This window comes from Ziziphus jujuba, chromosome 8 (genome assembly GCF_031755915.1).
Source record: "Ziziphus jujuba cultivar Dongzao chromosome 8, ASM3175591v1".
In the NCBI taxonomy this organism is placed as follows: domain Eukaryota; kingdom Viridiplantae; phylum Streptophyta; class Magnoliopsida; order Rosales; family Rhamnaceae; genus Ziziphus; species Ziziphus jujuba.
In genome coordinates this window covers 27,386,664-27,399,167 of record NC_083386.1, presented here as the reverse complement: position 1 = coordinate 27,399,167, position 12,504 = coordinate 27,386,664, and the positions used below count along the sequence as shown (strand labels likewise).

Genomic DNA, 12,504 nt, shown 5'->3' with positions numbered 1-12,504 from the left:
GGTCCTATGGTCAACATGATCTCCATGACCTCATATTTATTTCATTAAAAAATGTGTATTTTATTCCGAAAAAGTTTTTTTTATTTTTTTTAATTTGGGTAAAGATTATTCCTAAAGGTTTGTGCCTGGGGATCAGTGGGACAATCGACAAGTGATATGACAGTAGAACGTCTCTCACTAAAACGTAAATGTAAAACAAATCCACTGGATTAAAAAAAACTGAGGATTAATTACATTGGACACCTTTTAAAATTTTTTTAATTACAACCGTGTATTTGGTGTTTGTGATAATTATACATCAGTTCTTATGGTTACCACGTTGGTGTTAAAGTTGACGGAAAAAGAGGTATAATAGTCATTTGACTCTGCCCTACTCCTGCTCATCCTTCTTCCCCGATCACTCAAAAAGAAAATTAAAAAAAGAAAATAAAAAACCAGCATGGGTGGTCCTTTCCCACAAATTCATGGCACCGAATTCACACCTTGACCATTTTTCAATTGCTGCTTTGGTGGGGGTATTTTGCAAATAACGTCCTGAATTTCTCGATTATCTTTTTTCCAGCTTTTGCTCTTATAACCCAATTGGAAACTAAAAGCAACAAAGACATACAGAGAGAGAGAGATACAGATTAAAATAAAAAATAGAAAAATGAAGAAAAAGGAAAAATGAAGAGGAGGTTCATTTTGGGTACATAGCAGGAGATTTTTTTTTCTTTTATAATTTTTATTTGTTTCTTCCATCTAGGTTTGTTAGAAAAATTCCTGCAAACAAAATTTCCTATTCGTGAAATGAGAGCAGGCTTGAGTACGATCTAGCAAACCCTGACGTCGAAGGCGGCCAGTGTACTGAACCAATCGATCGCCGAGGATGGTCGTCGGAATCAGGGCCAGATAACGCCACTCCATGTGGTGGCGACGCTGTTGGCCTTGCCTTCTGGGTTCCTTCGCCAAGCATGTATCAAATCCCATCCCAATTCGTCACACCCACTCCAGTGCAAAGCTCTTGAGCTCTGCTTCAGCATTGCTCTGGAGCGTCTCCCTACCGCACAAAACATGAGCTCGGGAGTGGAACCGCCTATCTCCAATGCTCTCATGGCGGCCCTCGAGCGAGCTCAGGCTCACCAGCGCCGTGGATGCCCCGAGCAGCAGCAGCCTCTTTTAGCCATCAAGGTCGAGCTTGAATAGCTCATCATATCCATACTTGACGACCCCAGTGTGAACCGAGTCATGCACGAAGCCAGTTTCTCCAATCCTGCTGTGAAAGCCACTATCGAACAGTCTCTGAATTCCTTTGCTGCAGCCTCCACCGCCGCAGCCGCTGTGGCCACCTCATCTCCAATTGGTTTGGGATTCCGGCCAACGGCGGTGGCTGCGCTGAGCCAGAATTTGTATTTGAATCCTCGGCTGCAGCAGCAAGGGAGCAGAGTGTTACGGTTGGGACATTTCATCAAACACTTGGTGAGCATTCTCTCCATTTTGGGCCTTATAATCCACTTTGGGCCTATTTTAGGCCTTACAATGGGCCAAACACCTAGAGTAGTGTAGAATTCTCTAGAACCTTGTGGAGAACTCTAGGTCAAGCCATATACATATCCATTCTAGATGCTTCTTTAGATATTTTATGTAAAGGAGGTGGGAAGGATCTAGACACCCATTCTCCACCGTAGGATCAAAGCAATTATAGCCGTAGGATTAGACTTTGTGTGCCTATAAATAGGTGGAGGCCTCATTTGGCTAAACCATCCAACCATCCAAGAATTCCCACATTCACTTGTAAAGCTCTCTCTTAAGCAATATACTTTCATTCTCCCAAACTCTCTTTGTGCTCTAGCTTTCTTTGCTTAGCTTTCTCTTTTAGTGGGCAAAAGGCTTACTTAGTTGCAACAAAGGGTCAGAATAGCAACTAAGGCCGCACGGCTTGAAGAGTAAACAAACAAGTCCGTGACAAGAGGCTGGCGTGAAATTGGTGCTGCGGAGAGTCAAAAAATCTCTTAAAAGAATTAAAACAATTAAAAAATAATAATAAAATAATAAAATATTAATATTTAGAAAAATTAATATAATATGTGTCAAATGACTATTATGCCCTTCACTTTAACACCAATGATAACGGCATGGATTGATTTGCAATTATCACATATATCATGTCATATGATTGTAATTAAAAAAAATATCGAGAATATCCGATGTAATTAACCCAATAAATGAAATAATTTGCTGTTAATCTTTTTTTTTTTAATTTTTTTGTGCTATTACGATCTTGCACAGTTTTTTTTTAGTCATTACAAGTGTATAATAATAATGTATATACATATGGTTTATGTAATATTTTTTCCTTCTTTTTGGTACTGTTTTTACTAAACATATCTATATATACGATACAGAGTTCATTTTGTATAAAAGAATTTATAAAGATAAAGTTTACTTTTTATTTTATAGAATTCTTTGATGAACAAAGAATTTCAAGAGCATTGTTAGACTATAATTTTCACTAATTTTCACTGAAATGTCCTTGTAAGGATTTAAATAATGGACATATAAAGTTAAAATGATAATGTGTTTTTTTTTTTTTATATAAAAAAAAACAAAACAAAAATGATAATGTTCTTGATGCATTCATTTGCTTTTATTTGTTTAACTTTATCTAATTTATGATATTTTATTGAGAATTAGAGGTTGTTTATCAGGTGTCATTTTTTATTTGTAAAGGAACAACCGACAAAAAACTTTGTTTTCTTATTAGAGTTCAAACTCTCATATTTTAATATAAAAAAGCCTATTTGTCATTGGAAATTTATTTATTATTTTAATATATATAGTTAATTTTAAGTAAAATTTATTTTATTAACCATTGAATTATATAAAGGATTAGAATTTAAAATTAAAAAAGTTATCAAATATAAATTTAGTACGTATTAAAATCTTACTTAGAAAAAATAAACTATTTCAGAATTTGATGATTAATAAATATAATTTTAAATATCAACCCTTAATCTAATCCAAGGTTGAAAAAAAAAATTTCCATGTTAATTCTCATATTAAGCATGTTATTTGAGCATAACTATTTAATATGAGAAATAACATGAGTTTTTTTATTTTTTATTTTTTTAACCTTTAAATCACATTAAAGTTATATATATATATATATAATGAGGCTCAAATAAGATTTTTTTTTTTCCAGATTGCATTAATAGATGAGATTTAAAATTATATTTATTAATCATCATTTTCAAATGGAATTCACTTTCCAAAGTTTTAGTATATCATTAAAATTCATATTTGACCACTTTCCAATAGGGTTCATTTATTAATCACCTTTAATATAATTGAATAGTTATCAAATGTGAATTTTAGTTTAATAAAATGAAGTAGACCTTATTTGAGACTGAATGTATATATCCGTAAATATATAAATGTATGATATGATTGTTTTCTAGTATAATGATACATCTAAAATCTAAAAGCATTTTCAATATACTTTTATAGTCTAATTTTTTTATTTTAAAAAGTCATGACTACTCTGAATAATTTCAGTAGACTCTACAAAATAAAAACTTTAAATATAGGATGAGACTTTTTAAATGTAAAAGGTTTTTAGTGCATATATTTACTACACCAACAATTTTCTATACACAATTAATATAATTTATTTGATTTCATATTGGAAAAAAAAAACGAAGTCATTGATGAAAAAAGAGAAAAAAAAAAGTGAATATTAAATATTTATTGGAAACTAAAAAATAAAGAGGTTGATGAAGATTACGGAGAGAGTTTAACAATAAATCACTCTTTCCTGAGATGCTCTAAATATGTTTGATTGTTTTCTTAAATAATCATTTTGAATTCTAAATATAAATATGATAAAAAAATATTATTTGTTATCACTGCTAAATGATTATTAGTAAAACCTGAATACTATGTAAGAATTTAAACAATTACAATTAAAAAAATTTAATTTTTTAATTTTAATATAAAAATATAAAATTAGTTCTACATAAATTACTGATAATCATCATTAATAATAATAAATAATAAAATTTATTTGATAAATATACTATATCTATAAAATAATAGATAATATGAATTTTGAAAATGATAAATAATAAAATTTATTGGATAAATATAGTATATTTATAAAATCTAATAAATAATATGCATTCTGAGATTCTTTCAGACTTTCTGTTTTAATAATAATTATATATTTATCCAAAAAAAATATTCAAAGTTGACGTGATTCAAACCTGACTGGTGGAGTTCTTTAATTGTTGACCATATTGGGGCTTTTGAAAATTTGGTATTTTTTATTCCAGTCACTTCATTAAATTAACTACTACAATAGTTAATAGGACGTGATAATAAAGCCAAATCACGTTCATTAATTAAAACTAATTTACTATATGCAACATTATAATACTTTATAATGAAAGGTCCAAACTGCAACTAAACCTTACATGTGTATGATTTCAATTTTTTTTTTTAGTCTATTATAAAATTTTATAATTATTCTCTTTTAACTTAATCTAGGAAAAAAAAAAAAACAATTTACATAGAAAGCTTACGTGTGTTTATATTTCTGACTTTGAAAGCCTAACATGCCATGTGTGCATTCACCACATAATTAATATCTCCACGTTCCACACCAAGCAAAATGAAATAAAATAATAGACTATATAAAAATAAAAATACGTAATAATAGCTTCAGATTGTCCTTTTTTTTTTTTTTTTTTCGTAATTAACTTCACATTGTCAGAAAATAATAAGAAGACCTTAAATTCTCCTTCCAACAGAAATGGACAGGATATTGTTGAAAAGGAAAGAAACGACAAAGAAATATGACGGAAAAGAAAGACCAACTGCCATGCACTACGAAAGAAAGTTGAATTATTCTTCCAAAAAGTTTAAGTTGATGGAATTATTTTATGTTTTTTCTGTAATATTATTATTATTATATGTTTTTTGGTTACTGACTATTGGCGTCATCGAGTGTGATAGTTTAATGAAAAAAAAAAAATTCAGTTTTTATATTTGTAAGTTTGAAAATTGGATTTTAAATTTTAATAAGTTTTATTATTATTTTGAATGATTTCGTATTACAGTACTATATATGATTGTAAAATTACTATTTAATATCTATGATATTATTAAAAAATATTTTTTTTTATTCAAAAAAAAAAAAAATCACTTTGTTGGTCTTTTATATATAGAGTATAGATTTATTATAAGTAGTCATTTTCAATTAGGCTGTTTTAAAAGATCCATCATTCAACATTTTGGAGAATATATTATTTCTCGTTAATCCAATACTATAAATTAATTTTTTATATTTTATTTTTGCTGATCACGGGTTAGTTTAATTAAAACTTATTATAATTACACTCACAAGAGATGGTTGCAATTTGGATTTATTAATTTTTTGAGCAGTTAAATGGTAGTGGTTGATTCTTACATTACATGGAAATGTATACTAAAAATACATATATTCTTTTACTACACGAAAAAAAGAGAGTAGGATTTACGACCTATAATTAATGATCAACATTAAAAAAAAAAAAAAAAAAAAAGAAGAAAAATCGATCCCTCTTTTGATTATATATAGCAGTGAAGTGTATTGATGAAGAGCTTGGAAGCTGGGGCGTCATATTCTGAGGTATGTCTTTTTAAGACTATGAGCTTTTTGATTTTTTTGATTTTGTTTTTTGGGTGACTAATTCAGCTCATTAGTGGGCACATATCTATTTGAAGCTTTAAACTATTTCGAACGTGGTTTCTGTTATGATTACAAAGTGTTGTTTTTTAAATTCCTCTTTGCCCTCTAAAATCTGTAGTTTTCAGGTTCCTTTTACTAAGAACTGACTAATCAGTTTTTTATATAATATATATATATATATATATATATATATATATGTTGTTGTTGTTGAATGCAGCAGTAAAAGAGTTTTGAAGAGAGAAGAAAAGGAATAAAAAGATGATGAAGGATTTATGGACCGTTTTCTGTGGTGAATCTGGGTGTTCAGATACAAGCGGCTGCAGTTCTACATTTGAGTTACTGAGTCATCCTTCCTCATGCCTTGATCATGCATTGTACATTGGGTTTGATATTTTGCTTCTTGTCATGCTCTTATTCAATATGATTCAGAAACCACCCTCTAAATTTGCTCAAAATCAAGCTCGCTTTCTGGGGTTTTCGAATCTGCAGAAAGTGTCTGCTGGTTTTAATGGCTGTGTTGGATTGACTTACTTGTGCTTGGGTATCTGGATTTTGGAAGAGAGGTTGAGGAAGACCCATACTGCTTTGCCTTTGAGTTGGTGGTTGCTAAGTTTATTTCAAGGGCTCACATGGTTGCTAGTTGGTTTAACAGTGAGTATCCAGGTGAAGCAGCTTCCAAGAGCACCAGTTCGAATGTTGTCCATTTTAGCTTTCTTATTTTCTGGATTTGTTTGTGTTCTTTCTCTGTTCGCCGCTGTTTGGAGCAAAGAAGTGTCGGTAAAGTTGGCTTTAGATGTATTGTCTTTCCCAGGAGCCATATTGTTGTTGTTTTGTGTTTATAAGGGCTCTATAGATGAAGAAAGGGATGAAAATGCCATCCAGAATGGTCTCTATACACCTTTGCATGAGGCCAATGGCATCATTAAACGGGATTCGGTTACTCCATTTGCCAAAGCTGGTTTTTTTGGTAGGATGTCATTTTGGTGGTTGAATTCACTGATGAAAAGGGGCAGGGAGAAAACTCTGAATGATGAAGATATACCTGAATTGCGAGAAGTAGATAGAGCAGAAAGTTGTTATCTGTCATTCCTGGAGCAATTGGAGAAACAGAAACGAACTGATCCTTCTTTTCAGCCATCAATATTGAAGACAATAATATTCTGCCACTGGGAAGAGATTTTCGTGTCTGGGCTTTTTGCCTTGCTGAAGATTATCACTATCTCGGCTGGTCCTCTGCTCCTTAACGCATTCATTTTGGTTGCTGAAGGAAAAGAGAATTTCAAGTATGAGGGTTATGTATTGGCCTTGTTACTTTTCCTTGCAAAAAGCACTGAATCCTTATCACAAAGGCAGTGGTACTTCAAAACCAGAGTTATTGGCATGAAAGTGAGGTCTTTGCTCACAGCTGCCATATACAAGAAGCAACTGAGATTGTCTAATTCTTCCAGGTTGGTTCACTCCAATGGTGAGATAATGAATTATGTTACAGTAGATGCCTATAGAATTGGAGAATTCCCATACTGGTTCCATCAAACTTGGACGACTAGCCTTCAGCTCTGTATTGCATTGGTAATTCTTTATCGAGCAGTTGGGCTAGCTACAATAGCAGCTTTGGTTGTAATAATTCTCACCGTGCTTTGCAATACTCCGGTTGCAAAGTTACAACATAAGTTTCAGTCCAAGCTTATGGCAGCACAAGATGAAAGACTGAAGGCTTGTTCCGAGGCTCTTGTGAACATGAAAGTGTTAAAATTATATGCATGGGAAACTCATTTTAAGAATGCAATACAAAATTTGAGGAATGCAGAGTATAAATGGCTATCGGCAGTGCAGTTAAGGAAAACATATAATGGCTTTCTGTTTTGGTCATCACCTATTTTGGTCTCCGCAGCAACCTTTGGAGCATGTTACTTGCTCAAAATTCCTCTGCATGCAAGTAATGTTTTCACCTTCGTGGCCACTTTACGCCTCGTTCAGGAGCCCATCAGATCAATCCCTGATGTTATCGGGGTTGTCATTCAAGCGAGGGTTGCATTTACACGTATTGTCAAATTTCTTGAGGCACCAGAACTGCAGTCTGCAAGAGTCCGGCGAAAGTACAATTCTGACAGTATGGATCACACTGTTGTTATTAGTTCAGCTGACTTTTCTTGGGAAGAGACTTTAACAAAGCCCACACTCAGAAACATAAATTTACAGATTGCTCCTGGTGAAAAGGTAGCTGTATGTGGAGAAGTTGGGTCTGGAAAATCAACCCTTCTAGCAGCGATTCTTGGAGAAGTTCCTAATGTTCGAGGAAGTGTAAGTTGTTTCTGCTCCTTTTGTTGCTTTTATAATTGCAAATTGTTTTCTATCTGCCTAGGTATCTTTCTTGTGAATGGAGTAAATCCTAGCTTCTTAAGAATTTAAAAGTTATCATAAGTTAATTTTTGTTTTAATTATTGACTTAACAGATTCAAGTTTATGGGAAGATTGCATATGTTTCTCAGACAGCATGGATCCAAACGGGCACAATACAGGAAAATATTTTATTTGGTTCTGCCATGGAAAGCCAAAGATACCATGAAACACTTGAGAGATGTTCACTAGTAAAGGATCTTGACTTGCTTCCCTATGGAGATCTAACAGAAATAGGGGAGAGAGGAGTCAATCTAAGTGGCGGTCAGAAGCAGCGAATCCAACTTGCTCGAGCTCTTTATCAGAACGCTGACATATATCTCTTGGATGACCCGTTCAGTGCTGTTGATGCACATACTGCTACAAACTTATTTAATGTCGTTATACTTCCCTAATACTGGCATTGTCATTTTGTTTCTGTTTTAGTTTTAAATGGAAGCTCACTTTCCTTACAATTTGGCAGGAATATGTCATGGAAGCACTTTCAGGGAAGACAGTCCTACTGGTGACCCATCAAGTTGATTTCCTGCCTGCATTTGATTCTGTTCTGGTTAGTGAACTTATAATTCCAGGAATTTTCTCCAGCATTCCTTGTTGTTTCCTTGGAACTGTTTACATAATTAATATAAATTTTTATTTGTTAATTTTCTGTGATCTGTCTATGTCCTTATATATTTCCAGCCTTTTGTTATCATTTCTAATAATGTGAAACAGAACTGAATGACACTCTTCACTTTCATACCATTAAAAGGCGGTAAAGTAGGTTTTGTTTTTTCTGTTAATATACTCTCAAATTCAGTGAAACTTGTTTTTCTCTTCAAAAACTTGCAGAGATAATTGTACTAAGCTTGTTATGCAGTTTGTTGTTCATTGATAATGTCTATCAGTTATGGTGAGTTTCATTTTGTTGACAGTTAATGTTGGACGGAGAGATCCTAGAAGCAGCTCCTTACCATCAGTTATTATCCTCTAGCCTTGAATTTCAAGACCTTGTCAATGCACACAAAGAGACTGCTGGATCTGAAAAGCTTGCAGATATCACTTCTACTAAAAAACATGGAACATCTGAGAGGGAGATTAGGCAGAGTTACGTAGAGAAGCAAAATATAGTGTCTAAAGGTGATCAGTTGATTAAGCAAGAAGAAAGAGAAGTAGGAGATATAGGTTTAAAGCCATATAAACAGTATCTGTGTCAGAATAAAGGGTTCACAAATTTCTTCATGGCCAACCTTGCGCATCTTACATTTGTGATTGGTCAGATATTGCAGAACTCTTGGATGGCTGCCAACGTTGACAATCCTCAAGTCAGTGAATTGCGATTGATCATGGTTTACTTGTTAATTGGAATTGCCTCAACAATATTTTTGCTTTTTAGATCTCTTTCTACAGTTGCTTTGGGCCTTCAATCATCAAAGTCTATATTTTCACAACTACTCAACTCCTTATTCCGTGCTCCAATGTCCTTTTATGACTCCACGCCTTTGGGAAGGATACTTAGTCGGGTATGCATCAGGAAAAGCAGAAATGGTTATAACACAGCTATAAGACTGGTTAATAAAACTAACCTTTTAATGCATTGTTTGTTCTGTTATAGGTTTCTTCTGATCTGAGTATTGTTGATCTTGATATCCCGTTTTGCTTTGTCTTTGCTGTTGTGGCTTCACTAAATGCTTGTTCCAATCTTGGAGTACTGGCTGTTATCACATGGCAAGTCTTGTTTGTGTCATTACCTACAGTTTATCTGGCATTGCGATTACAGGTAGTGATGTACACAGTTCTTTTATGATTCTCTACTAACTAATATAACTGTCATGCTTTGTTGTTACTTTTAGTTTAGTTGAGCATATGTTCACAAATCTTGAATGTTTAAATCACTTTGCATCATATTAGCAGAACTTAGAAAACACCACCAAGTAATTTAAGCTAGGAAGAAAGCTGTTTGTTGTTTTCCATTCAATGCTTCGACTCTTCTTTTGTAACTCAATTCCATACAGCTGCTACCCATTTGGATTACATATCTGCTTGAAGAAAAATTATGCAATTTTGGATTTTTTACAATGTTCATTGAAGTTGATTTTATTCTGTTTGAAGACTATGGAGAAGTAAATATAATAAGTTTCATATTTCTGCAGAGATATTATTTTTCCACTGCCAAAGCATTGATGAGGATCAATGGCACAACAAAATCCTTAGTGGCAAATCATCTTGCCGAGTCTGTGGCAGGAGCTATAACGATAAGAGCCTTTGAGGAGGAAGAACGATTCTTCAGAAAGAATCTAGACCTCATTGACACAAATGCTAGCCCATTCTTTCACAGTTTCGCAGCAAATGAGTGGTTGATCCAACGGTTAGAAATACTCAGTGCAACAGTTCTGGCATCTGCAGCACTCTGTATGGTCCTGCTTCCTCCGAACACTTTTAGCTCCGGTTTGTATTTAACATTTTCATTGTTGACGTTCATTTTGCTATTTTCCATTGACTGACACCTCTAATAGTCTTGGCTATGCATTTAAGAAAGTGATCTATACAAATTTTTTAATGAGAAGTGCTTGTGTGCTATTGTAGGCTTTGTTGGAATGGCTCTTTCATATGGTCTGTCATTAAACATAGCTATTGTCTTTTCGATTCAGCATCAGTGCACTCTCGCAAATCACATCATCTCAGTAGAAAGGCTATATCAATACATGTACATACCTAGTGAAGCTCCTGAAGTAATTGAAGGAAACCGTCCCCCAGCAAATTGGCCAGCTTTTGGCAAAATAGAGATTCATGATTTGCAGGTATAAATATTGTATAACATAATATAAGACCAGGTACATAATTTGAAAAAATAATAACTAGGTACTGAGAAATGAGCATATTAATGTCAAAACAGATCAGGTATAGACCCAATGCACCACTTGTTCTATGCGGAATCAGTTGCACATTTGTCGGAGGACACAAGATTGGTATAGTTGGTCGGACTGGCAGCGGGAAGACTACTCTAACTGGGGCCCTGTTTCGTCTGGTGGAGCCTGCTGGAGGGAAGATTATAGTAGATGGCATAGACATCTGTACAATTGGACTTCATGACCTGAGGTCACGTTTCGGAATAATACCTCAAGATCCTACTCTTTTCAATGGGACTGTGAGATACAATTTGGATCCCTTGTCTCAACATTCCGACAAGGAAATATGGGAGGTAATACTTTGGATTTTTTTACAAATGGGGATGTTTATAAGAGACGCTGAGACATCAAATGTGGTAATAATTTCTTTGTGATTTTGAAGGTCCTTGAAAAATGTCAGCTTCGGGAAGCCGTTGAGGAAAAAGGAGATGGCTTAGACTCCTCAGGTATTAAAAATGTTAATATTGCTTGATGTGTTGGTGTGTGACATGAACTATTGTTTGTGATCTCCATTAACAACAAACATGACTCTGTTTCTTCAGTTGTGGATGATGGATCAAATTGGAGTATGGGACAAAGGCAACTGTTCTGTTTAGGACGTGCCCTTTTAAGGAGAAGTCGGGTGTTGGTGCTTGATGAAGCAACTGCATCAATCGACAATGCAACTGATATGATACTGCAGAAAACGATCCGAAGTGAATTTGCAGATTCTACAGTAATCACAGTAGCTCACAGGATACCAACTGTGATGGATTGCACAATGGTTCTTGCCATCAGTGATGGTGAGTTATATAGTTGCTTTAATGCTAAAGTAAAGACTTTTTAACTTTTATAAATGTTTTTGTAGCAAATATATTTATTTTTAGTTTTTTCATTTTTGGTATTTTGGCAGGAAAACTAGTTGAATATGATGAACCAATGAAGTTAATGAAAAGGGAAGACTCACTTTTTGCGAAGCTGGTGAAGGAATACTGGTCTCATTTGCAATCTGCAGAATCACATTGATAATGGCAACGACTTTGTTATGTTGCTTCACTATGTGACTGTAAAATCTATGAGTAGGAAGAAGTATGGTTGGATGTTAAATTACAACCATAACACAAAATAAAAACTCTTTAAATATGCCTACTAGTTCATTTACTAAGCAAGACAAATAAAAAAAAAAATGTCATTTTAGTAAGCAGCCAAAAAAAGTTTAATTTTGGATAATAATAATAATAATAATAAAAAAAGCCAATGTTCAAAAATATATTCTATTAATCTAACGAGGGAGCTCTATTTTGGGCCAAATGCTAGCAGTATGTTTGAGTTGCCATGTGACGGCTCCAAACTCTGGAACAAATAAATTAAAATTAATGTTTAAAAAGGATTTAATATTGTCAAAAGTCAAAACTAGTTCAAAAAGGTCTAATCTTTCAAAATGTTTTACAAAAATCATTTTGAGATCTTCAGTAGACCGTCGTCGTTTTGAAAGGGCTGTTGTCTAAGAGTTTTATGATTAAGCACGTGAAT

The 12,504-nt window shown here is 33.5% G+C and overlaps 1 protein-coding gene across 1 annotated transcript; it reads left to right on the top strand.

Moving 5' to 3' along the window:
- Positions 1-5,491: 5,491 nt before the first annotated feature.
- On the top strand, positions 5,492-12,114 carry LOC107414547 (ABC transporter C family member 10-like). The gene is made up of 12 exons (XM_016022687.4): positions 5,492-5,647; positions 5,925-8,008; positions 8,161-8,481; positions 8,568-8,654; positions 9,019-9,606; positions 9,699-9,863; positions 10,237-10,531; positions 10,670-10,884; positions 10,980-11,285; positions 11,375-11,438; positions 11,535-11,774; positions 11,885-12,114. Exons 2-12 carry the CDS (start codon positions 5,966-5,968, stop codon positions 11,995-11,997), a joined length of 4,437 nt encoding a protein of 1,478 aa, XP_015878173.3. The 5' UTR covers positions 5,492-5,647; positions 5,925-5,965; the 3' UTR covers positions 11,998-12,114.
- The last annotated feature ends 390 nt before the right edge of the window (positions 12,115-12,504 follow it).

Coding starts and splice junctions, on each gene's coding strand:
- LOC107414547 (XM_016022687.4), top strand. CDS start 5,966: ATGATGAAGGATTTATGGACCGTTTTCTGTGGTGAATCTGGGTGTTCA. Junction 9,607..9,698: donor TGGGAAGGATACTTAGTCGG/GTATGCATCAGG, acceptor GTTCTGTTATAG/GTTTCTTCTGATCTGAGTAT. Junction 11,439..11,534: donor AGATGGCTTAGACTCCTCAG/GTATTAAAAATG, acceptor CTGTTTCTTCAG/TTGTGGATGATGGATCAAAT.